General features: G+C 44.0%; 1 protein-coding gene across 1 annotated transcript; it reads right to left on the bottom strand.

The window, feature by feature from the left end:
• Positions 1 to 862: 862 nt before the first annotated feature.
• SSPN (sarcospan) lies at positions 863 to 22,022 on the bottom strand. The gene is made up of 3 exons (XM_081023859.1): positions 21,437 to 22,022; positions 9,796 to 9,882; positions 863 to 2,712 (listed from the first exon to the last, which is right to left on the bottom strand). The coding sequence occupies exons 1-3, from the start codon at positions 21,683 to 21,685 to the stop codon at positions 2,347 to 2,349; spliced, it is 702 nt and encodes a 233-aa protein (XP_080879985.1). The 5' UTR covers positions 21,686 to 22,022; the 3' UTR covers positions 863 to 2,346.
• Between the last annotated feature and the right edge of the window lie 5,860 nt (positions 22,023 to 27,882).

Below are 27,882 nucleotides of genomic sequence, written 5' to 3'. Positions count from 1 at the left end.
TGCGTGGCCACAGAAAAAAGCACTGTATATAATGAACTAAAAAAAATTAGACATAATTAGAGTCAATCCCAAGACTTTGCTGTGCATGGTTTTTTGTTAACCCTACATGGTTTTGCACCACTGTAAATAATATTATAGAGTAAAGCCAACAGGTTATCTGGGTTAATAAAAGCAGCTCTAAAGAGACAACTTTTGGAACAAGGTAAATGGACAGAAGAGAAGCTTATGCTCTCATCTGCTATAGATTTGTGTGACACAATTCTTAAATACCTTTCTTAAGTATTAACGTTTATGTCAATGTCATTTATTAACACTCTTAGGTGCTGACTCTTAAGAGGCTCAGGTCCCTTTGTCCTCCCATAAAATATTGCCCCCCTCAATGTGAGGACAATCAGGGTCAGAGAAGGCCTATCACGCAGCCAACTATGGTGTGGCCTGGTTTCAGCTGCTGGCAGCTCTTCCTCCTCCCCTTCCTGCTGTGGAGGGGGAAAGCAGCTCCTGGCCAATGGGTGGGGTGCGTGGGAGGAATAGGCCAAGTGCCAAAGAAGCAGCGATCCCACAGCATTTGGCTCTGCCCCCTGGCTCTTCCCGGCATCCCACACATCATTGGTGCCCGAAATCTTCTGCTCAAGTTGGTGCCTCTGTTGGGGAGGACAGGAGGTGAAGGGTGCAATCCAGAGACAATATAAATGTGCTTTAACTCCTATCGGCAGTGTTCCTAGTTTTGTTGTTTTCACAGGGGGTTAAAATACAGCCTAGATCTGGTAAGTCAATTGAATGTTTGCTGTTAGTTTTGGTGGGATCAAGATACTTAAGCAAGTTTCTGCTGCATTTAATAATAAAAAATCTGAATTGTGCCCAATGACTGATTTTGAATATATTGTTTTAACATGATGATATTTTAAGTGTAAATTAAAATATGTGGTCCTGGATTAATATAAAGTATACGATCATTCAAATGGGCTGGACAACTACAATAGTTTAGATAAAGTGGAGTGGCAACACTGTCTTGTGTTACTGAAGGTCACATATGATCATCCACACATTCAACATTTAGAGGTACTGAGTGACCATAACCTGGACTGCAGGTTACCTGGATCTATAGGAACAGATTTAAGGCTAGGGAACCACTTTCTAGAAACTTCCTTTCATAATAGGTCTGGTTTACACGTTGCACTGTATCTATCCTCCATCCAAGCTCTTAGGACACACTCCATGGCTATGTTCCACACTGGCAAAGCATAATGGGATGGGTCTATGCCCACCATTGTACATGACCACACAGTTTGACCTGACCATTTCAGCAGAAGATATGCATGTTATTTTGAGCAACAATGGAGGACAGGCCAACCAAGCTGCTATTCTATAAACTGAAAATCCATCTGTGTAAAAACATATTTTGGGGGAAAGGGTATACAGTGGTACTTCGGGTTACATACGCTTCAGGTTACATACGCTTCAGGTTACAGACTCTGCTAACCCAGAAATCGTACCTCGGGTTAATCAATGGCCTTAACCATGTTCATGGGTGTAATCTGAAAAAAACTTAACTGCATATCGCTGTGAGAGAGGCTGCATTGTGCCACCTTTTGCTCCTTGGAGGAAGGATCAGATTAAAAACATATACAGTGGTACCTCGGGTTACATACGCTTCAGGTTACAGACTCCGCTAACCCAGAAATAGTACCTTGGGTTAAGAACTTTGCTTCAGGATGAGAACAGAAATCACATGGTGGCAGCAGGAGGCCCCATTAGCTAAAGTGGTACCTCAGGTTAAGTTTCAGGTTAAGAACGGACCTCCAGAACAAATTCTTAACCCGAGGTACCACTGTATGGGGCTTGCCTTTTTGGCATTTAATCCTGGGGTACTTGCCTCATGGTACACTAGAAGTAGCCCCCCTGAGCTACTGCTACCTAGAGGTAAGTGCAGTAGTTACCTCTTGGCTCAGTAACCTTAAGCTTAACCTGAAAACATAACTACTCCAATCCAACTTGACTTGCACTTTTAAAAAAGTATTTGCCCATGACTAGTTGCACCAGAAAGTAGATGGGGAATGTGTAATGAAAGCAAAACGGATAGATGACATCCACATTTCAATGTATAGGCAAATAGTGCCTGCAGTTCCTGATCTAGAAAGGGAAACAGGCAGGGATCTCCTTGGTGCACCTAGGAGATGTGGCAGAGGGTCTGGTAACTGTTATTATAGAAATTTCACATAATTTCTCCGAACCAATAATATTAATTGAGCAATTTCTCTCTCCGTTCCCCAGATTTATGAACAGCCATCCATTGGGTGGTGGGATGATGATGATGATTTACTGTTCTTCTCAACACAGCCTGGATGCCTATACTTTCTGTTGTTGGACTTCAGTAGTAGTTAATGACTGTAGCCAGATGCCTACATAAAAGACCTGGTATCTGTCTTTCCACATCACAAAACACACTGTGAAGCCCACAATTGCTGCAAGGAGGTTAAGCACTATCTGGATCAGCAAGTAAAGGTTGAAAGTATTGGTGATGTCGGTACAGTCGGATACATTCTTGTACATGAAGGTTCTGCTGAGGGGATCCACTGTTTCCAGTTTACACTGACAGGCCTCAGTGATGGTTTCACAGGTAAACTGTGTGATCTGTGAATAACAGTAGGCAGCAAAAGCTACTGCCAAAACACAGACAATCAGACTCAGAGCGCTCAGCAGAAAGTATGCAACCTGGAAAGGAAACACAATGAATTTATTTTCAGCATTACAAGCAATTTTATATGGGCTTTACAGTGAATGTTTGCAAGTTGGTGAAGGTTGCCATTTATATATGAACTCTGACAGTCCCAGATGACTTTCACAAATGTCCAGAAATAGGTGATGATTTTCCTATGTTTTGAACAAACACCAATGAGCTCTGCCAATCACATCTGGGTACCTGTCAAAATTCACCAATCCATCTGAGTTTTTGGACATTTACAAATTTTGTCTAGCTCACAGATGCATGCCATTACTTGATGCTGCAATCTATGAGCAAGAAAGCAAACTTCAATCAAGGGGCGGGAGCAGAGAAATATTCACAATGTTGAGCTGAGTTTAAAAGGGTTACATCTCCAAAGTGAGATGATTCTGAACAGTTAATAGAGCTGTGATAGAGTATTGGCTAAGGACCTTCCAACTCTATGATTCTATGATGTGAGCTATATGCTAGGTGGCATTAGAGAAGCTGATAAGTCAAAAAATAAAGACAGCAGGACGAGATGCTAAAATCCAATAAAAGGAGAGGTGTACCTCAAGTGATGCTAGAAAAAACAAGCTCATATAATTTAGCATTTTGCCTGCAAGTCTAACTCTTCATTGGAGCCAATATATTTTTTGTTAAAAATAGTGCTTCTCTTTTGTTAATATCTCTCAGCTTTAACCCCATCTCTCAATCTGTATGCTGATGATACATCTTGTAAAGTAAGCCTACTTTACAAGATTACAAATGTAATATATTTTAAGCACTTTGAACATTCAGGAAATAAGACCATAAAGAATGAGAAAAGATTCCGCTGGATCAGATCAAGAATCCACCTAGGTGAATAGCCTCTTTCCTGTGCTGGCCTATCAGATGCTTCCAGTAAGCCATGAGCAGGTAATTATATTTAACTGATGGGTGTCATTACTGTACCAACATGCCCCAAGCGTGGGACTTTGCTTGAATTGCTTAACTTGTTTGTGAAATCACACAAAAAGGCTGTGGAAGCACAACATGTTGACTTATTTAGGCACATGGATGAATATAGTGATCAGCCTGTTTCAAGACTTCACTGTGGGGTTGATGATGTAACCTGAGATACAGTACAACAAAATCAGTGTGCTGTAAGGGAGTTGCTTATCGCATACTGTGTGCCTCCATCACAGAATGAGGGACTTGATGAACTTCTTTGTATTCTTAATGTATCTAAGGGTAGGCCTCTTGACTTTACTGAATAACGTTTCCCCTGCCCCACGCACACAAACGTCTCTTTGCTGCCCTCCCTGCTGAAACTCACTTGCATCTGCTTGCTACTCTATGCAGAGTATGAGTACATTCTAGCACCTGAGGTGGACCACAAAGGATGCTCCCCTCCCAGCTAGGGAAGAAGGGGTGAGTGGAGGGGGGTAATAAAGATCTGCTCCCCCTGTGGATCCTGCCACCCAAAGCAGTCTCCTCACCTTGCCTCATGGGTGGGCTGGCCTGGAGTATGAAACATATTTTTCTTTTTGTTTCACAAACCCAGTAACATCTCATCAGATTTTCATGTGCAGAATAGCTGTTGTTTTGCTATTCTGCACTGACGTTACTATTTTTGCCTACCTAACATAAACACAACCTTCTAATCAGTTACTATTGTTACTATTGTTAACAGGGGCACCAGCTTGCCCCCCACATTGGGGGCACACATCACATGACATGCTGCAGGGAGAAGGAGGCGGAGCATGGCGCTGCTTTATGCTCCTCCTCTTCCCCGTGACATGCGGGGGGGGGGCAGACACGTGCGGAGGGCAATCTTCGCTCTCGCTTGTCCCAGCTGCTGGGTGGGAGCTGGGGCACCCGGAGGGCACCTGGTGGTGGGTGTTGGCCCCCTCAATATTGGGGGGCTGGGCCCCCTAATTCAAATTATTGAGGGACTGGAGCCCCAAGTGCCCCCTAAACCTAGCAACAGTGTACTCTAAGCAGTCATTGTACATTTAAGAATGTGATTAGAGCCCTGGTAGTTAAGACTACCCTATAGTTAAGAATCCATATAGTTCAGCAGCATCCTCCCCACAGTGGTCTACCAGATTCTACCAGGAGTCAACAGAAGCAAGGCATACAGGCAATAATCCACTTGATTCTTCTTCCTGTCATCTAAAATTCAGAGGCCTGTGGCCTATGAATAGGAAGACTTCATTTAGCCATCATTCTCTCTATTTCCAATGTGTAGAGGTAAGTACCGCCACTGCTCATTGGGCCAAAACAGAGCCATCCACACACAAGGATGATGTTTGCTGAAGTATACAGAATCTTTAGTGAGGGTGGAAGGAACTGAAACAGCCCAATGAGGACTGAGCATGCTCAGTGGCCACGTAACGTTAACTAACTGGTGGTGGTGGAGGAATTATGTGGGAAGGAAAATGGAATGGAGTATTGTGGAGCAGTGAACACTCCACGCTGCAGCATTTTGTTGCAGCTAGCCCTACTTTTCACAGCTACTGTTGATGAAATTGTCCTGCATCTTTTAAAAAGTTAATGGCAGAGAATCTCATAAGTCAGATTTGGGGAACCTGTGGCCTTTCAGATGTTGCTTGGCAGCTCCCATAATCCCTGATCATACTTGATGGCAGAGCTGGAGTCCAACAGCATCTGGGGGTCCACAAACTGCCCACCCCTGCATTATACGGAGAACTACTTTCTTTTGTTTGCCCTGAAACTACTGCCAAGCAATTCCACTGGATGACTCCAAGTTTTGTATTATGAGAGGAGGTGGAAATCACTCTCTAGTCAGTACCATCCTCATTTCCCCGCCCCCCCCCCCAGCTTCTTATGTCAGCAACTTGACATGGAGGAAGAGAGTCTTTTTTGTGGTCGCAGCATGAGGAAACCATCAATACAAAAGCAGTTTTGTGACCTTGATGTTCCAAGTCTGTCTGTCTTGATAAAATCCATAGCCCAGGTATATGCCTCTTCCATCAACTGTATGAATCATTCTTCCTGTTTGTGACTTCATTTGGTGGGGAGGGGAATAGCCAGGTTTATTGACAACATTTGAAGTGGTTATATATGTTCTGCCCCCAAACTAAGTTAAAATGTGCAGAATTTTATTTTGCAGAGTCTTTTGAAATAAAATGACTATACTGTGGAAGCTTTTTTAAAAACGAAAACTGGGGGTAGTTTTAACTGAACTCTGTACTTTTGGTAATAAGGCTGCGTGTGAAATATGACGACATATTCTTTTTTAAAAAAAGACAGAGAAAATGCACAGGAAAGTGGGAACAAACAACTAAAGTTCAAATTAGACAACAGAAGATCTGTGACTGGGTAACTTGCAAATTTTATAAATTTTGTAAATGTTTTTCCTGTTTAAAAACCCTCCCCTCCATTTTGTCCTTTTTGCTGTGTGCAGAACCCAACAAAAGCCAATAGACTTGATTTCAATGGGTCTACTCTGAGAATGAGTAACATTGGAAATTACCCTACATTGTGGAGGGCCAAATGTAGCTGTGGAAACTGTGCATAACAATGGGGGGCTAACTTAAACTTATTTAAGTCACACTTGAAGAAAAAGTCAGCAAGCAATATATCAGACAAATCTTTAAAAAAATGTTTCTTAAAACAAGCTTGCTAACAATAGCTGTAAGTACATCAGTGTTAATGTAGTTCCTAAAAGCCTTGTTATTTTATCTCATACTGACATAAATTGTGCTTATTTTGAAGTTTAATGGAGTTCTGGATTCACATTAGGATCGCATTTCCCATTATTCTGATAGCTAAGCCACAATTCTGCTCTGAATTAAAATTGGAGGCACACTTTCAGTCTTGCATCTGAAAAGGTTTACTCTGACAGTAAGCAGGGCATCCCAAGGCTTTTTTATGCCTGAGCCGAAGCCCGCCACTCTTCTCTGCTGCTCCTCACTTCTTGGTGAGCTGGAGGTAGCCAGTTCACTCCGCCTAATGGTAGGGCCAACTCTAGGTGCAAGAGTAAGAAGTAGCCCAAAATGATTCTGCTACTACTTTCCCCTCATATTTATTATTGACATAATTTAATACTTATGATGCTCAAAAATACCAGCAGATATTGCATTACATTGGATTCCAAAGTACATCTATGATACATTTTTTACAAGAACAGTAACAAGAATCCATCAACAACACCCCTGTCTAAGTTTCAGTTAACCAACATAGAGCTATTGATCTAACAAATTATTTGACAGGCCACTATGCCCATACCAACCTGCCCGCATGTTAAGGTCAACCATGACAATGGAATTCACTGTCAGCTGACTTCATAAAACTACTACATTTCAGGTACTACACTTCTGAAAGGCCTTGAAGACCCACTTATTTCTACTGGCTTATCAACTAATGACTCTCTATGTTGATATCAAGTCCCTTTGGGACTTTGTGGGAAAAATATGTGTTTCATCATTGTTCCTGGCTTTATTAATTGTGTGAGCTTTCAACATGAAGTTTTGTATTATATTCATCTTTTGACTAAGGTGGTATATAAATTAAATAAATAATAATAGTAGTAGTTGGAAAGTTTTTTTAAAAAAGTATTTTATTGTGTAAAGTCCCCTTAGCGAGTTTGACTTGGAAAAGGTGACCCTCTCAATATGTTTGAGAAATAAATTGATGGCTTTTTAGCAGGATGGCCATATGGAAAGTTGAAGTTCAGAGAGACAGTATGTAACTAAATGGCTGTTGCCAGAAAACAAGAGCAAGAGAGTCTCTCACTTGCCTCAGAGCCTGGCTTGTGGGCTTCCCAGAGGCAGCTTGTGGGAAACAGGGGCAATGTTCAACTACACAGACCTTTGGTCTGATCCAGCAGTGCTCTTCTCATATTCTTATGAAATGTTGGTACATCTATAATAATATTTTTAAAAGAAATGCCTCCAAATGCAGTATTTAGGTCATCAGCGACTGTAAAACATATAACAGTGGTACCTTGGTTTACGAACTTAATCCGTTCTGGAAGTCTGTTCTAAAACAAAGCGTTCCCAAACCAAGGCACGCTTTCCCATAGAAAGTAATGCAAAATGGATTAATCTGTTCCAGACTTTTAAAAACAACCCCTAAAGCAGCAATTTAACATGAATTTTACTATCTAACATAAAATGAAAGCAATAATCAATGTACTGTACTATAAAATAACTAAAACAGTATTGTAGATGATAAAAATAAAAATTTAAAAATTTTCTTACCTGCACTGATGATAGTCATTGCTGGGGGGGGGGGGGGGCTTTTATCCATTTCTGCAGTCACACAATCAATCAGTAGCTGAACTGGGATCCACACAGATCCCCCCCCCCCAAGCTGCTGCAGGAAATGCTCCCTAGAGCGTGTGCCTCCTGCAGCGGCATGGGGGGGGGAGAGTTGCACGCCTGCAAACCAGCTGGCTGGCGGGCGCACAGCTTCCCTCCCTCGCAGCTGCAGAAACGCCTTGACAACCCCGTTCTCCATTGCCGGACAACGGAAGTGTGGCACTCAAAACGAAAGTGCACCCCCAACAGAGTACATTCGTATACAAAAAAAAACTAACCCAGAACACTCATTTCCGTGTTTGAATCATTCGTAATCCAAAAAGTTCGTTAACTAGGTTGTTCGTAAACTGAGGTACCACTGTATAGGCACCCTTCAAGGCAATCCTCAGAGACAGGGAGAATCATGTGGGCTTTGGGGTAGGAGCTATTGCCCTGTTAAATGTTTATTGCATGGTTTCAGGCACTGGAAGGGCAGAACATTTTCTCCACATTTCAGAACGAGGACGTCAAAGGAGAGGATCAAAGCTTGTGCACGAGGTTACCCTGACATCTCATCAGCAGATCAATCACATGGCAGACTAAGAAGCAATTCCAAAACTGCACACACAACAAAGAAAGGAGCTAGAAAAGGAGTTTGGATTTGCTGTTTTTCACAGCTTGACATAAATACAGGCTGGTGATTGCTACATAAACATAGAAGAGAGGAGAAAGGGATGTGTTGGACTGTGAATGACATCCCACACATGTCTCTTTTTCAGTTCTACTGGCAAAAGATAAAGGGGGGGAGGGGAATAAAGACTTTAAACAAAATCCTAATCATGCCTTGGTTTCTTTGTACACATGCTATCAGATCAATAATGAATAAATCTGTCAAATTTATTGAGCCAAAAAAACAAAACCCAGCGATCCACAAATAGCAACAAGGTTGCCCATGGCACACAGAAATTTAAGGCCCCATTGAGTGACAGCTATGACCCTCAGCTTGAATATCAATTACTCAGTTTCTAGGGCATGGCAAAACACTGGGAAACAATTGTAAAACTTTGCTACAGATTTGGAGGGGAACATAGCCTGAAATGTAATTCTGGAATCCAGCAGAGAAACATTCCTGTGCATTGTTCCACAGGAGACTATTAGACTTTTTCAAAAGTCATCAGGATGCAAAATGGCAGCCTTAGTGTTATGGGCAGAAAGAGAGGGGTTTATCCAAGCACGCAAACACATATTGTTAGGGGAAAGGCCATAGCACATAGGTAGAGCAGAAGGTCCCAGGTTCAATTGTTGGCCTCTCCAGGTAGGGCTGAAAATGTCCCCTATCTGAAACTCTGGAAGGCTACTGCTGGTCAGTCACTGTGGACAATACTGGGCCAGACAGACTTTGAATGAGGCAGCTTCCTAGGCTGCAACATTTTCCTCCCAAGAATTTTCATAGCGTGTACAAAAGGGACATACATTTTGCTTCCATAGAGAAAGAAGTAAAGCGACAAAATCATCTTGGCTACTCAAAATAATGGTTAGCTACCAAGCCCAGTGAAAATGCGTGAACCCTTGCAAGAAGCTGAATTATTTTATCTGTGTATCACAGCTGTGCAAGCTGGAGCTGATGCGAGTTGTAGTCCAAAATGTCTGGAGGGCACCAGGTTGAGAAAGGCTGGCATAAGACATTTGCACTTATTTGCCTACTTATAAAATCTCTTCTTCTTGGAAGAGGCAAAAGGCAGGACAATAAGGCCAACACTCTAATCTCCAGAAACCCACCACCCCTTCTGGCTTCTCAGATATTTGAGGTTAACAAGGAAGAAAAAACAGTATCAGGCAATGTACCTTGATGGCAAACTGTATACAGGTCTTCTCATCCGGTTGGTAAGAAACACATAGCATCACTAGTCCCAATAAGGCCACCACGCAGACCTAAAAAAGGGAAAGCTAGACTGTAATTACATTTTAAGAACTGGGGGTGGGAATATGATAGGCAGTATTAGTGTTGCACTATCGTCTCCCTGACCATAATGGCTAGGGTAACCTTGAGATAGAGAATGAAATCAAGGAGGCACCAAAAAAGGGAAACGCTGCAATAAAAGTGACACATGCATGTTCCACTTATGACAAAGAAGTATCCTAGAACAGTTAGGGATGGCAGTCTTGGCCTTGGTGCAAGATACTGAACAGTTGGGATCAGTGACCAGAGTGCTATCAAATTCAACATATAACTAAGTAGACGATTGCCAAGAAAATCCAACACATTTAACTTCAAATGAGGAAACTGCCAAAAAAGGGGATTTGTAAAAAAAAAAAAAAAAAAAAGCTGAAAAGTAAAGAGGTCCACATCTCTTCAAAAAGTTTGGCAGTTGTTAAAAACCCAATAACAGAAACTCATCAGGAAACTCATCACCAGGGCCAAGAGGATGCCAGCATGGTTAATGAGCAGTGTCAAAGAAGTTATGCTTTCCATATTATACAGGTCCATTAATCTCAGTGGCTCTGCTCTGAGTATGACTTAGCAGGATACAACCCCTCATCTATATTCATCCTTGACAGAGTTGCCAAGGGAAGTAACACCATTGAAACATGGTCCTGCAGGGGTTCTCCTCAAATCTGCACAGTGCTTAGAATCATAGAATCATAGAATCATAGAGTTGGAAGAGACCACAAGGGCCATCGAGTCCAACCCCCTGCCAAGCAGGAAACATCATCAGAGCACTCCTGACATATGGTTGTCAAGCCTCTGCTTAAAGACCTCCAAAGAAGGAGACTCCACCACACTCCTTGGCAGCAAATTCCACTGTCGAACAGCTCTTACTGTCAGGAAGTTCTTCCTAATGTTTAGGTGGAATCTTCTTTCTTGTAGTTTGGATCCATTGCTCCGTGTCCGCTTCTCTGGAGCAGCAGAAAACAACCTTTCTCCCTCCTCTATGTGACATCCTTTTATATATTTGAACATGGCTATCATATCACCCCTTAACCTCCTCTTCTCCAGGCTAAACATGCCCAGCTCCCTTAGCCGTTCCTCATAAGGCATCGTTTCCAGGCCTTTGACCATTTTGGTTGCCCTCCTCTGGACACGTTCCAGTTTGTCAGTGTCCTTCTTGAACTGTGGTGCCCACAACTGGACACAGTACTCCAGGTGAGGTCTGACCAGAGCAGAATACAGTGGCACTATTACTTCCCTTGATCTAGATGCTATACTCCTATTGATGCAGCCCAGAATTGCATTGGCTTTTTTAGCTGCCGCGTCACACTGTTGGCTCATGTCAAGTTTGTGGTCAACCAAGACTCCTAGATCCTTTTCACATGTACTGCTCTCAAGCCAGGTGTCCCCCATCTTGTATTTGTGCCTCTCATTTTTTTTGCCCAAGTGCAATACTTTACATTTCTCCCTGTTAAAATTCATCTTGTTTGTTTTGGCCCAGTTCTCTAATCTGTCAAGGTCGTTTTGAAGTGTGATCCTGTCCTCTGGGGTGTTAGCCACCCCTCCCAGTTTGGTGTCATCTGCAAATTTGATCAGGATGCCCTTGAGTCCATCATCCAAGTCGTTGATAAAGATGTTGAATAAGACCGGGCCCAAGACAGAACCCTGTGGCACCCCACTAGTCACTCTTCTCCAGGATGAAGAGGAACCATTGATGAGCACCCTTTGGGTTCGGTCAGTCAGCCAGTTACAAATCCACTGAGTGGTAGCATAGTCAAGACCGCATTTTACCAGCTTCTTTACAAGAATATCATGGGGCACCTTGTCAAATGCCTTGCTGAAATCAAGGTAGGCTACATCCACTGCGTTCCCTTCATCTACCAGGCTTGTAATTTTGTCAAAAAACGAGATCAGGTTAGTCTGACATGACTTATTTTTCAGAAATCCATGCTGACTATTGGTGATCACAGCATTCCTTTCTAGGTGCTCACAGACTGTTTGCTTAATGATCTGCTCCAGAATCTTCCCTGGTATTGATGTCAGACTGACTGGGCGGTAATTATTTGGGTCCTCTCTTTTCCCCTTTTTGAAAATAGGGACAACATTTGCCCTTCTCCAGTCTGCCGGGACTTCGCCTGTTCTCCAGGAATTCTCAAAGATGACTGCCAGTGGTTCTGAGATCACATCTGCCAGTTCTTTTAATACTCTTGGATGCAGTTCATCTGGCCCTGGGGACTTGAATACATCTAAACTAGCCAAGTATTCTTGTACTATCTCCTTAGTTATTCTGGGCTGTGTTTCCTTTGCTGAATCATTTGCTCCAAATTCTTCAGGTCGGGTATTGTTTTCTTTATCGGAGAAGACTGAGGCAAAGAAGGCATTGAGGAGTTCAGCCCTTTCTGTGTCCCCTGTTAGCATTTCACCATCTTCTCCTCTGAGTGACCCCACTGTTTCTTTGTTCTTCCTTTTGCTACGAACATACCCATAAAAGCCTTTTTTTGTTGCTTTTAACCTCTCTAGCAAGCCTGAGTTCATTCTGTGCTTTAGCTTTTCTGACTTTGTGTCTACACGTGCTGGCTATTTGTTTGAATTCCTCTTTGGTGATTTCCCCCCCTTTCCATTTTTTGTACACATCCTTTTTTAATCTTAACTCAGTTAAAAGTTCTTTAGATAGCCACCCTGGCTTCTTTAGGCACCTTCCATGTTTCCGTCTCATTGGTATTGCCTGACGTTGTGCTTTTACTATCTCCCTCTTAACAAACTCCCAGCCATCATGAACTCCCTTTCCTTTTAGTATTACTGTCCATGGGATCTCACCCAGCACTTCCCTAAGTTTTATGAAGTCGGCTTTCTTAAAGTCAAGAAATTGAGTCCTAGTATGCTTGGCTGCTCCTTTCCGCTGTATAGTAAACTTCAGAAGAGCATGATCACTCGCACCTAATGATCCTTCCACTTCTACCCCACTAACGAGGTCATCAACATTGGTTAGGACCAGATCTAAAATGGCTGTTCCTCTTGTTGTTTCTCCCACTTTCTGGACAATGAAGTTGTCTGCAAGGCCAGTGTGGAATCTGTTTGACCTTATGCTCTTGGCTGAGTTTGACATCCAACAAATATCCGGGTAATTGAAGTCCCCCATTACTACTATCTCCCTTCCTTTTGCATGCTTGGCCATCTGTTCCAGGAAGGCATCATCTATGTCCTCCGTTTGGCTTGGGGATCTATAGTAAACTCCCACAATGAGGTCACTGTTATTCTTCTCTCCCTTAATTTTGACCCAAATGCTCTCACTTTGGCTTTGAGGTTCTAAATCTTGGATCTCTTCACAGGTATACACATCCCTGACATATAACGCCACTCCTCCTCCTTTCTTGTCTGGTCTGTTTCTCTGAAATAGATTGTATCCCTCCATTATTACATTCCAATCGTGGGACTTATCCCACCAGGTTTCAGTGATGCCTATTATGTCATATTTAGTTTGCTGTACCAAGAGCTCAAGCTCATCTTGTTTATTTCCCATGCTTTGCACATTAGTGTACAGACATTGAAGTCCATTAATCATTCCCCCGTGTCTCTTATTTAAGGATTTTTTCCTCCCACCACTAGGTCTGCGTGCTGTTTGCTCCATTTGGTCTATGACATTTGGATGATCATCTTCATCAATTGATAGACTCCTACCTTCAGGAGCACTGTCTCCCTCCCCCACATTAGTCAGTTTAAAGCCCTCCTGATGAGGTTTCTGAGATTTTTGGCAAAAACATTTCTCCCAACCGTTGTGAGGTGCAGCCCATCGCTTGCCAGAAGTCCATCTTCAAGAAACTGCAGTCCGTGATCTAAGAATCCAAACCGTTCCTGTTTACACCATTTGCGAAGCCAGCTGTTCACTTCCACTATTTTTCCCTCTCTCCCTGGGCCACGTCGTTCAACTGGGAGGACAGATGAGATGACAATTTGTGCATTTAATTGCTTCAATTTCCTGCCCAGAGCCTCGTAGTCTCTTTTGATCTTCTGGAGGCTATTGCTTGCAGTGTCATTGGTTCCCACATGAACCAAGAGGAAGGGGTATTTGTCAGTGGGTTTTATGATTCCTTGCAGTCGTTCAGTTACATCTTGGATCTTAGCCCCGGGGAGACAGCACACTTCCCGAGACATCTTGTCAGGCCCACAGATCACTGCTTCTGTTCCCCTCAGTAGGGAATCCCCTATCACCACTACACGCCTCCTCTTAGGTTTGGTCGGGGTTCTTCCGTGAGCTGTCCGTTCCAAGGTCGCCTGCACATTCCCTGAGGACTGACTTTGCTGCTCGTCTTCATATACCTGATTGACTGTAATGAGGGAGAGATCCTCAAATGGAGTCTGCTCTTCGTCTTCCATGCTAGGGGAGAGGACCTCAAAGCGATTGTGTATTTCTAAACAATCAGAGCGAACCCTGGGCCTCCTACTTCTTTGAGTCACGTTTCTCCATATATCTGGCTCCTGTGTTGGTGAACTAGCCTCCTTCTCAGGGGAGTCCCCTGTCTCCTCCTTGGTGGAGACAGTGTGCTCTGCTGCTTCCAAGAAGAGCTCCAGCTCTCTAATTCTTTGGAGCGTAGCTACACGTTCCTCCAGTTGCTGGACTTTGTCTTCTAAGAGGGCAATCAACATGCAATTGCTGCAGGTAAAGCTGCCTGCAACCTTTGGCAAGATGGCAAACATTGCGCAGGAACCGCAGGCGACTGCAGCTGTTCCCTCCCCCTCCATCTTGAGAACGTGTCGTTGGGGGTGGCTACAGCGGTCCTCCATCATAAAAAGCGTGAAGACAGGACAAATAACTCCCCGCACAAAAAAACCTAGGTTTCCCCCAACAAACGTTTAAAACTAGCTCCCCTAAATCTAAAAGATGGATCAAACTGGATGGATCAAAAAGATGGATCAAACTCCCACAGCTAATCACCTGCCTCAACAGAAACCCTGCCCCCTCTGACCTTTGCACAGGGAGAGCAGCTAATTAGCCACAAAGAAACACACACACAAGAAAACCCTTTTTGCTCCTTCTTCAACTGCTGCCCTGCAAGCTGCCCTGTTTACTCTTTCCTTTTCACTGTTCAATTCCATGTCAAAAATCCAAAATTCTGCAATACCCTTATTTTGCCAGCAAGGAAGAAATGTGTTCAAATTGCTTCATTTATTCTGACATCAATCTTTAAAAAAAAAATTAATAGCAGTACCCTCATTTCCACCACTTGTCCCCTCGCCCTCACAGTCCTATTTATGACCTTGAAAGCATAAAAAGAAAAGACAGTTAAACCATAAATTATCCCATATTTTATTCTCAAATTTTTGAATCTTATTACAGAAAGTCAAGATTTTTTTAAATGAGTAATGAATCCCAGTTCCAGTTTTTGCGTGTGGAGAACATTTGGCTCTTGTTGCTTCACTGGCTGAATTCCCCTTTATTCATACTAATGGACTAAAGCACTTGATTTTCAGCATGGAGCAGTATGACAGTTTTGCCGCTAATAAAGCAAAGATCCCTTCAATAAATCAGGCTCTATTTAGCACATTAGAATTCTCCCTTCACTTTTCTGTCATAGCATGTTAGCAGCAGTCAGGAAGACAAAGTCACCCCTGAGGTAATCCCAACAGGGATGAGCTGAGCCTATTATGTGCAGCTAATTTTGCAGAAAAAAGTATTGGTTTCAAAGTTCTTCTATGGTTGGCCAAGTGGAATGCTAATCAAATACTGGTGTGTGGGGTGGGGGTGCTGCAGCGAGGGGAGGGGGCAGAGCGTACTTGAGTGGGATGTTGCTAAAACAAGCATGTTGATATTTTAACCATGCTGCCTCTGTGCTCTGCCCCCTCCCCTCACTGCCAAGAAAGGAACCATTGCTCATTTCTGCCTTAATAAGCAGACGCCAGAGAGGAGCACAATCTGCTCTAGAATACATATTGTTTTCAGAGTCAGACATATGATATCTTAATTTTCCCCTTTGTAATGCTGCTTGTTTGGTCTTTTTGGTTTAAAAGTCAGTTAGCAAAATTAAACAGGGTGCTTTCAGATACAAAGTATTTTCAAAATTTTGTTCCTTTATGCTGAAATCACAGATAATCACAAGAAGAACTTCCTGACAGTAAGAGCTGTTCGACAGTGGAATTTGCTGCCAAGGAGTGTGGTGGAGTCTCCTTCTTTGGAGGTCTTTAAGCAGAGGCTTGACAACCATATGTCAGGAGTGCTCTGATGGTGTTTCCTGCTTGGCAGGGGGTTGGACTCAATGGCCCTTGTGGTCTCTTCCAACTCTATGAGTCTATGATTCTATGATTCTATGTCTGGAATCTAGTAAGTCACTATCACAACATATACACATTTAACTTCTAGTTGCTTGGGGGATGGGGCTAAAACTAATTTTAGTACACATATGCACCATAATGTAGTTGTAGTAGTAGTAGTAGTAGTAGTAGTAGTAGTAGTATGCACCCAAATTTCCCCAAGACAAAAACAGGACCAGGCTTTACCAAGGACAGGCATTAGAAAACACAGACAGCTAGAGGTGACAAGAGGCATGGAGGAGAACAGAGAGAGAGAGAGAGGTCAAGAGTGTCAGAAAGGTTTGAAGATGTGGTCTTGGGTATATTCCCAATTAAATTAAATTGCTAAATGGCAGTACATTTCCAAAACTTTTGTCTTATCCAGCCAAAAGGCACAGCTAGGGGAGCATGGCTTGGGCACCGAGTCTCAACTGAAAGTTGCCCAAGACCCAGTCCTGGTCTACATTTTGAGGAAAAAACTGGCTTAGAGGTTTGCCTGTCCATTTTGTTTCATAACTTTTCTTCTAGGAGAGCTAGATTCTCATTCTCTCTCTTTAAATGAAAGCTCAGCACCTGGACAGCCCCTTGCATGCATTTGCACCATTATAATCCAGCCCTTTCTCATTTCTATTTCTCATTATACTCTACCTCACAGGCTTAGAACAATGAACATTTCATACAAAGATTACCATAATAAAGGACAAAAGTGGTAAGGACCTAACAGAAGCAGAAGACATCAAGAAGAGGTGGCAAGAATACACGGAGGAATTATACCAGAAAGATATGGATGACTCGTACACCCCACGTAGTGTGGTTGCTGACCTTGAGGCAGACATCCTTGAGAGTGAAGTCAAATGGGCCTTAGAAAGCACTGCTAATAACAAGGCCAGTGGAAGTGATGATATTCCAGCTGAACTATTTAAAATTTTAAAAGATGATACTATCAAGGTGCTACACTTAATATGCCAGCAAGTTTGGAAAACTCAGCAGTGGCCAGAGGATTGGAGAAGATTAGTCTACATCCCAATCCCAAGAAGGGCAGTGCCAAAGAATACTCCAACTACCGCATAATTGCACTCATTTCACACGCTAGCAAGCTTATGCTTAAAATTCTACAAGGAAGGCTCAAGCAGTATGTGGACTGAGAACTCCCAGAAGTGCAAGCGGGATTTCGAAGGGGCAGAGGAACCAGAGACCAAATTGCAAACATGTGCTGGATTATGGAGAAAGCTAGAGAGTTCCAGAAAGACATCTACTTCTGCTTCATTGACTATGCAAAAGCCTTTGACTATGTCGACCGCAGCAAATTATGGCAAGTTCTTAAAGAAATGGGAGTGCCTGATCACCTCATCTGTCTCCTGAGAAATCACTATGTGGGACAAGAAGCTACAGTTAGAACTGGATATGGAATAACTGATTGGTTCAAAATTTGAAAGGAGTATGACAAGGCTGTATATTGTCTCCCTGCTTATTTTACTTATATGCAGAATTCATCATGAGAAAGGCTGGGCTGTATGAATCTCAAGCTGGAATTAAGATTGCCGGAAGAAGTATTAACCACCTCAGATATGAAGATGACACAACCTTGATGGCAGAAAGTGAGGAGGAATTAAAGAACCTTTTAATGAGGGTGAAAGAGGAGAGCGCAGAATATGGTCTGAAGCTCAACATCAAAAAAAGGAAGATCATGGCCACTGGTCCCATCACCTCCTGCCAAATAGAAGGGGAAGAAATGGAGGCAGTGAGAGATTTTACTTTCTTGGGTTCCATGATCACTGCAGATGGTGACAGCAGTCACGAAATTAAAAGACGCCTGCTCCTTGGGAGAAAAGCAATGACAAACCGAGACAGCATCTTAAGAAGCAGGGACATCACCTTGCCAACAAAGGTCCATATAGTTAAAGCTATGGTTTTCCCAGTAGTGATATATGGAAGTGAGAGCTGGACCATAAAGAAAGCTGATTGCCGAAGAATTGAGGCTTTTGAATTCTGGTGCTGGAGGAGACTCTTGAGACTCCCATGGACTGCAAGAAGATCAAACCTCTCCATTCTGAAGGAAATCAGCCCTGAGTGCTCACTGGAACGACAGATCTTGAAGCTGAAGCTCCAATATTTTGGCCACCTCATGAGAAGAGAAGACTCCCTGGAGTTGGGAAAGATGGAGGGCACAAGGAGAAGGGGATGACAGAGGACGAGATGGTTGAATAGTGTTCTCTAAACTACCAACATGAGTTTGACCAAACTGCAGGAGACAGTGGAAGACAGGAGTGCCTGGCGTGCTCTGGTCCATGGGATCACAAAGGGTTGGACACTACTAAACGGCTAAACAACAACAATCCAACTCTTTGAGCCAGTCATTATTTCTCATTATACTCTACCTCACATGCTTTGAACAATGAAAGCAGGAGAGCCATGCAGCAAACCACCTTGAGCTCCTATAATTAAGATATAAATGTGACAACCAAATCAACCCATATATCCCCCCCCCCAGGACAATTAGACAATTCACACACTCAGCTGTGAATCATCACATCTCAAGTAATCCAGTGACATACATGCAAGTGTATACACACAGCCTTGAATTTGGGTGATAATCTAATTCACACCCTACTACTGCTAGATCAAGAGTTCTTGATTGAAAATAGAAAACATTTGGATATTTTAACTAAAGAACTTATTGTACTTTAATACTCTGTTCAGAGACTGTAAAACCTAAATTGGCTAGGAAGTGGAATTGATTTTAAATGTCTATATTGCATCAGCAGCATTCACAATTGGCACAAATTGAGGCATTTTCAGCATCATTTATAGGAAACAATATAAGAGCACAAGAGCCCTGTTAGAACAGATCACTGTCACATCATAGAATCACAAAATTGTAGAGTTGGAAGGGACTCAGAGGGTCATCTAGTCCAACCCCTTGCAACACAGGAATGTCAGCTAAATCATACATGTCCTCTGCTTAAAAACCTCAAAGGAAGGAGAGCATCCTGTTTTCAAAGTAGATCATGAAGGCAACAGAGCTCTTCCTACACTTTACACTAAGTCAGACCATGGTTGCATCTAGCTCTGCACTTTATACTGACTGCCAGAAGCTGACTAGGGTTTTGGATAAGGTTATTCCCCCACCCCACCCCACCAGGACCAGGAGATGTGAGGAAATGAACCTGGGACTTTCAGAAGCAAAGTACATATTCTGCAACTGAGTTACATCCTAGTCATAGAGATGGCACTGATTCAGTGTCCTTACATTCACATAGTCTCACATGGTGGATGGAGGGCTGAACATGGACAAGGCTGAAATATGCACTCAGTCAGATTTGCCCTGTGATCTTGGGCAATCACAATTCCTCAGTTGAATCTGTTTCACAGAACTATTGCAAAGATAATTAAAATGAAGAAGGGCAACCCAATCTACTTTGCATGGCTGCAGACTAAAATGTGGTATAGGAAGGAAGGAAGGGAAAGAGATGTGTGCAACTAAGTTTTACTCAAGGGTAGATCTATTGAAATCAATGGCCTTAACCATGTTCATGGGTGTAATCTGAAAAAAACTTAACTGCATATCACTGTGAGAGAGGCTGCATTGTGCCACCTTTTGCTCCTTGGAGGAAGGATCAGATTAAAAACATATACAGTGGTACCTCGGGTTACATATGCTTCAGGTTACAGACTCCGCTAACCCAGAAATAGTACCTTGGGTTAAGAACTTTGCTTCAGGATGATAAGAGACTCGCGCGACTGCAGCGGGAGGCCCCATTAGCTAAAGTGGTACCTCAGATTAAGAACGGACCTCTGGAACGAATTAAGTACGTAACCAGAGGTACCACTGTACAACATGCCATTCTCCAACATAGCCAAGAATCAGGAAAAATGGGCAATATTGTACTGTTATGCAAACAGGATACGGCTGGGTTATCAGCTTCTCCCACTGAATTTCTGGCACTTGAAAAGGAGTGCTGGGACGAACAGGGCCACATTCAGGGCTCACTCTAATTTTGCCCAAGTTTATGCCCTTTATCTTTTCATTCAGGATTCCTGAGGGCCTAAGTGAGGCAACACCCTCCAAAATGGATGCAAGGGTGTGGATGGCACAAGCAGGGGGCAAGCTGGAGGAAAGACGGGCACTCCACCCCACCCGCTGTTGCCCCACCATGGCAAACTTGGTGGGCCTTCAGCTAATATAAATAGTAAACTCAGTAGTATACGGCACATGGAGAATCCATTGAATTTTAAAACAATGTGAGTGTGGTGGGCCCTGATGATCTATTTGTAAAATTCAGAATCATCAGCCTCCAGAATCTGGCAGGAACTCACTTGGAACGAGCACTGAACAAAACATTAAAAAATGCATCATACAGCAAAGTAGCTCAAGAGACAAGGCTTCACATGGCCTAATTCCCCCCTCTCTATTTCATTAACAACAAATCAGCTCTGAAACACAACCCATGACTGGAATGAGCGCGCACGCCTTGGCTGGGTTCGCGCTGTCTGTCCCCGCGGACCACGTGTTTTACATGATCACAAATAGCCTTGTCAGTCTGCTACTGTCTGCTACAAGGTATGGCAAGGCAGCGTGTCGCTGGGCGAGTCCGAATTTCCGGGATTGGCGCATATCCCCGTCCTTCCCCTCCCCCTAAACTCGCTTATTTGCATTTCAAATTTAACCCTTCGGCTCGGCAAGAGCCAAAGTGCCCTCGGCTGTGGCAAAGGAGGCTTGGGCGAAGCGCCAGACAGATCAGACAGTTCTTTAGAAAAGACCAACAACTCATCGCAGCGTGGAAGCAACAGGAGCATTCATTCCCTTCTCCTCTGTCATTTCGGATCAAAACGTTAATTCTCGTCCCTTGCCTCTCATTCCCTTTCCCTTGGCGTGCATGTACAGGCGTGCATGTGCCAGAACCACATATAACCCCCACCTTTCAGCCATGGAGCAATCCTTGCACTGCAATCCAAATCTAGAAGTCTGCTAAACGATGCACGCAGCAAATCTAAGGGTGTTACTTCCCCGTCTTCCCAGCTTCCTGTGATGTTTGCTCTAAAGTAACACGTTATTTCCACGTCCTTTTTTGCATGTAAAATGGATACAAACAACCACTGCAGGGCAGCAGCTGCTGCTGCTGCTGCTGTTGTTAAAGGTTAGCTGCGCTCCAGCCCGAGCCGCGTCTCGAGGGCCGCGCGGGCAGCTGGTTAGTCGGGGCGTTAGGGCGCGTTTCGTGCGCGCGCGCGGGCCGAGGCGCTCCGCAGGGAGAAACCGACGGCGATGCTTACGAGGAGGCCCGCCCAGTACGGCGTGTCTCTGACCAGCAGGGACGAGCTGACGCCGGCCATGAGGAAGCCCAGCACCGCCACCGCGGCGCCCAGAGCCAGCTGCCCCAGGGCCGCCAGCAGCGGGAAGCGGCAGCCGCAGCACGGGCGCGGATCCCCGCGGCTCTCCTTCGCCTGCCGGGCCGCTCCTCCGCGCTCGCCGCCTCCCTCCGGCCCGGCCTGCCGAGGGGCCGCCGTCTCTTCTTTGCCCATGCTGCTCAGCTGCCGGGAGGACTCCAAAGAACCAGGGCGCGCCTCTCCTTCGGGGCTGCCGGCCGACTCGCCTCTGGCATTTGACTCGCGGAGGCTGCACAAATATGGAAAACATTGGGAGCTTCCAGGCGCCACATATAGCCCGGAGAAGAGGGGGGATCCGAGGGGGTAGCGGACTGCCAACCGCCTGCGCCAGCCGACCGACCGCCGGCTCCGACGTGCCCGAGGGAGCTTTGCACGTGAGAATGGAGGCGACTTCCCGGGGGCCGTCGCTCTGCTAGGAATTGTTCTGGGATGACAATTACCGCACACGTTGTAGAGTATGAACGGGAAAAGGAGGGTGAGATTTGGAAAGAGCAAGGGTCAAAGGACTGCATGTATTTTATATTTTTAGTTTGTTCTTTTATGCTGTGATCAGCCCTGAGATCTTTGGATTAAGGGCAGTATACAAATATAATTAATAATAATAAAAAAATAAAATGTGTTTTATGAAATACTAAAATTTGAGAAAGAGGAAGCTGTAATGCCTTTTTAAAGTTTCATTGTAATTTAGTAGCAATATTTCTAAAATAATTACGGCACAGATGTTTGGGTGCCAACCCATGACTTCAATATCAGCCTAATGCAAACATTTAAATGAGGGAGAGCTTTGACCTGTATGTCCAGGAAAGCTCTTTCTTATCCAAGCTCTGTGGGTGTTTGTTGTGGGCATAGATGCTCCACATGCACATTTTTGAAACATCTGCACAATGTCACTGGCATCAACAGGCCGGCCTGTGTCCCCTCCCCCATTAAAGAAACAACAGCTGTTGCAAAGGACTCATTAACACCCTGCATGTTGAACTATTCAGGAACATTTATTCATTTCAAATATTTATTTATTTACTTGACCTTGCCCATCACTGGACAAAGAAGGTGGACATAATAAACTGTATTAGAACAGTAGGGTGGCCTCTTTGGCAAATGTGCTACAAGTCAAGCTCAGAGCACAAAAGGAGTAGTTGGAATGTAACTGCAGTTATGTCTGCTGTGGAAGGGACCTGACAAACTGCATAGCACTGAATACTCAGTATGTTAGTGACACCACGTAATGCATACAGAGTTGAGAGGGGAAAGAAATCCCAAGAAAACTTTACTGAGGAAACTGAACAGAAAATGTATAATCTGAGGAGAAAAGGAACAGAGGGGCTAGATGTTATCATTACTTCAGGCCTTGTACATAGCAGGGAGACATTTAACTAAACAGAGAGAGAGAAAACTTCTGAAGACCTACAAAAGCAATCAGGACAGGTGCTACTTCTGCAAACATCATTCCACTCTGCCTGGTTGCCAAGCAACACAATCCACCCCCTCCATTTGACTTCAACACTGACATAGTTAACCCTTTAGTTGCACATGGAATGATCCCTGCTGTTGCACTTCCAATGCAGGAATGCTGCCACAGGTAGATCCACATGGCAGTGTACCATGAAGAATGGGTTTTTTAATATTCTGAATAAATACAATTGTTTGAGCTTTTACAATAATTATGCAGCCTACGTGAGAGGCCAAAGTCATGGTCTTCACGTGTTGGCATCTGCAAAGGGGATCTTCATACATGCTGAAATTGCAACAAGTCTTTCCTTTGACATACTGGCAATACTTTGTGAGAAACTATGCTATTTCCAGCTCTTGATGCTGCTTAACTACAATGAAGGATGCCTTTGGTATTAATAAATTACTGTGTCAATTTGTTTTATGGCTTAAGCAATATCCTCTTCAGTCATTTATATTTCATATGGAAACAAGATAACTGGAAACAAGGTGATTTCACATGCTTTTCATTCACTTAACTTCAGTTAGATCTTCATATTTTCTGAAATATAGAAAGCTTTTTTTTCAGGTAATGGGGAGTACTGTGAAAAAACAAGAAACTAAAATATGAGAAAATATCCACAAACCCATGAGGGATGTGGACTGTTTCACAGTGTTTCATAAATATTTAACACTTAGGAATTCCTTCCTGGGATATTGAAGTGGTGCCATCTCTCTTGCTGCTTTCCCCAGTCATAGAGTCATAGAATCATAGAATTATAGAGTTGGAAGAGACCACAAGGGCCATCGAGTCCAACCCCCTGCCAAGCAGGAAACACCATCAGAGCACTCCTGACATATGGTTGTCAAGCCTCTGCTTAAAGACCTCCAAAGAAGGAGACTCCACCACACTCCTTGGCAGCAAATTCCACTGTCAAACAGCTCTTACTGTCAGGAAGTTCTTCCTAATGTTTAGGTGGAATCTTCTTTCTTGTAGTTTGGATCGATTGATCTGTGTCCGCTTCTCTGGAGCAGCAGAAAACAACCTTTCTCCCTCCTCTATGTGACATCCTTTTATATATTTGAACATGGCTATCATATCACCCCTTAACCTCCTCTTCTCCAGGCTAAACATGCCCAGCTCCCTTAGCCGTTCCTCATAAGGCATCGTTTCCAGGCCTTTGACCATTTTGGTTGCCCTCCTCTGGACACGTTCCAGTTTGTCAGTGTCCTTCCTGAACTGTGGTGCCCAGAACTGGACACAGTACTCCAGGTGAGGTCTGACCAGAGCAGAATACAGTGGCACTATTACTTCCCTTGATCTAGATGTTATACTCCTATTGATGCAGCCCAGAATTGCATTGGCTTTTTTAGCTGCCGCGTCACACTGTTGGCTCATGTCAAGTTTGTGGTCAACCAAGACTCCTAGATCCTTTTCACATGTACTGCTCTCAAGCCAGGTGTCCCCCATCTTGTATTTGTGCCTCTCATTTTTTTTGCCCAAGTGCAATACTTTACATTTCTCCCTGTTAAAATTCATCTTGTTTGTTTTGGCCCAGTTCTCTAATCTGTCAAGGTCGTTTTGAAGTGTGATCCTGTCCTCTGGGGTGTTAGCCACGCCTCCCAGTTTGGTGTCATCTACAAATTTGATCAGGATGCCCTTGAGTCCATCATCCAAGTCGTTGATAAAGATGTTGAATAAGACCGGGCCCAAGACAGAACCCTGTGGCACCCCACTAGTCACTCTTCTCCAGGATGAAGAGGAACCATTGATGAGCACCCTTTGGGTTCAGTCAGTCAGCCAGTTACAAATCCACTGAGTGGCAGCATAGTCAAGACCGCATTTTACCAGCTTCTTTACAAGAATATCATGGGGCACCTTGTCAAATGCCTTGCTGAAATCAAGGTAGGCTACATCCACTGCGTTCCCTTCATCTACCAGGCTTGTAATTCTGTCAAAAAACGAGATCAGGTTAGTCTGACATGACTTATTTTTCAGAAATCCATGCTGACTATTGGTGATCACAGCATTCCTTTCTAGGTGCTCACAGACTGTTTGCTTAATGATCTGCTCCAGAATCTTCCCTGGTATTGATGTCAGACTGACTGGGCGGTAATTATTTGGGTCCTCTCTTTTCCCCTTTTTGAAAATAGGGACAACATTTGCCCTCCTCCAGTCTGCCGGGACTTCGCCTGTTCTCCAGGAATTCTCAAAGATGACTGCCAGTGGTTCTGAGATCACATCTGCCAGTTCTTTTAATACTCTTGGATGCAGTTCATCTGGCCCTGGAGACTTGAATACATCTAAACTAGCCAAGTATTCTTGTACTATCTCCTTAGTTATTCTGGGCTGTGTTTCCTCTGCTGAATCATTTGCTCCAAATTCTTCAGGTCGGGCATTGTTTTCTTTATCGGAGAAGACTGAGGCAAAGAAGGCATTGAGGAGTTCAGCCCTTTCTGTGTCCCCTGTTTGCATTTCACCATCTTCTCCTCGGGGTGACCCCACTGTTTCTTTGTTCTTCCTTTTGCTACAAACATACCCATAAAAGCCTTTTTTTGTTGCTTTTAACCTCTCTAGCAAGCCTGAGTTCATTCTGCGCTTTAGCTTTTCTGACTTTGTGTCTACACGTGCTGGCTATTTGTTTGAATTCCTCTTTGGTGGTTTCCCCCCTTTTCCATTTTTTGTACACATCCTTTTTTAATCTTAACTCAGTTAAAAGTTCTTTAGATAGCCACCCTGGCTTCTTTAGGCACCTTCCATGTTTCCGTCTCATTGGTATTGCCTGACGTTGTGCTTTTACTATCTCCCTCTTAACAAACTCCCAGCCATCATGAACTCCCTTTCCTTTTAGTATTACTGTCCATGGGATCTCACCCAGCACTTCCCTAAGTTTTATGAAGTCGGCTTTCTTAAAGTCAAGAAATTGAGTCCTAGTATGCTTGGCTGCTCCTTTCCGCTGTATAGTAAACTTCAGAAGAGCATGATCACTCGCGCCTAATGATCCTTCCACTTCTACCCCACTAACGAGGTCATCAACATTGGTTAGGACCAGATCTAAAATGGCTGTTCCTCTTGTTGTTTCTCCCACTTTCTGGACAATGAAGTTGTCTGCAAGGCCAGTGTGGAATCTGTTTGACCTTATGCTCTTGGCTGAGTTTGACATCCAACAAATATCCGGGTAATTGAAGTCCCCCATTACTACTATCTCCCTTCCTTTTGCATGCTTGGCCATCTGTTCCAGGAAGGCATCATCTATGTCCTCCGTTTGGCTTGGGGATCTATAGTAAACTCCCACAATGAGGTCACTGTTATTCTTCTCTCCCTTAATTTTGACCCAAATGCTCTCACTTTGGCTTTGAGGTTCTAAATCTTGGATCTCTTCACAGGTATACACATCCCTGACATATAACGCCACTCCTCCTCCTTTCTTGTCTGGTCTGTTTCTCTGAAATAGATTGTATCCCTCCATTATTACATTCCAATCGTGGGACTCATCCCACCAGGTTTCAGTGATGCCTATTATGTCATATTTAGTTTGCTGTACCAAGAGCTCAAGCTCATCTTGTTTATTTCCCATGCTTTGCGCATTAGTGTACAGACATTGAAGTCCATTAATCATTCCCCCGTGTCTCTTATTTAAGGATTTTTTCCTCCCACCACTAGGTCTGCGTGCTGTTTGCTCCATTTGGTCTATGACATTTGGATGATCATCTTCATCAATTGATAGACTCCTACCTTCAGGAGCACTGTCTCCCTCCCCCACATTAGTCAGTTTAAAGCCCTCTTGATGAGGTTTCTGAGATTTTTGGCAAAAACATTTCTCCCAACCGTTGTGACGTGCAGCCCATCGCTTGCCAGAAGTCCCATCTTCAAGAAACTGCAGTCCGTGATCTAAGAATCCAAACCGTTCCTGTTTACACCATTTGCGAAGCCAGCTGTTCACTTCCACTATTTTTCCCTCTCTCCCTGGGCCACGTCGTTCAACTGGGAGGACAGATGAGATGACAATTTGTGCATTTAATTGCTTCAATTTCCTGCCCAGAGCCTCGTAGTCTCTTTTGATCTTCTGGAGGCTATTGCTTGCAGTGTCATTGGTTCCCACATGAACCAAGAGGAAGGGGTATTTGTCAGTGGGTTTTATGATTCCTTGCAGTCGTTCAGTTACATCTTGGATCTTAGCCCCGGGGAGACAGCACACTTCCCGAGACATCTTGTCAGGCCCACAGATCACTGCTTCTGTTCCCCTCAGTAGGGAATCCCCTATCACCACTACACGTCTCCTCTTAGGTTTGGTCGGGGTTCTTCCGTGAGCTGTCCGTTCCAAGGTCGCCTGCACATTCCCTGAGGACTGACTTTGCTGCTCGTCTTCATATACCTGATTGACTGTAATGAGGGAGAGATCCTCAAGTGGAGTCTGCTCTTCGTCTTCCATGCTAGGGGAGAGGACCTCAAAGCGATTGTGTATTTCTAAACAATCAGAGCGAACCCTGGGCCTCCTACTTCTTTGAGTCACGTTTCTCCATATATCTGGCTCCTGTGTTGGTGAACCAGCCTCCTTCTCAGGGGAGTCCCCTGTCTCTTCCTTGGTGGAGATGGTGTGCTCTGTTGCTTCCAAGAAGAGCTCCAGCTCTCTAATTCTTTGGAGCGTAGCTACACGTTCCTCCAGTTGCTGGACTTTGTCTTTTAAGAGGGCAATCAACATGCAATTGCTGCAGGTAAAGCTGCCTGCATCCTTTGGCAAGATGGCAAACATTGCGCAGGAACCGCAGGCGACTGCAGCTGTTCCCTCCCCCTCCATCTTGAGAACGTGTCATTGGGGGTGGCTACAGCGGTCCTCCATCATAAAAAGCATGAAGACAGGACAAATAACTCCCCCCCAAAAAACCTAGGTCTCCCCCAACAA

The sequence above is a fragment of the Podarcis pityusensis genome (assembly GCF_964106645.2).
Source record: "Podarcis pityusensis genome assembly, chromosome: 10".
Taxonomy (NCBI): Eukaryota; Metazoa; Chordata; class Lepidosauria; order Squamata; family Lacertidae; genus Podarcis; species Podarcis pityusensis.
Note: the sequence above shows the minus strand (reverse complement) of the source record. Positions and strands in the feature narration are given on the sequence as shown.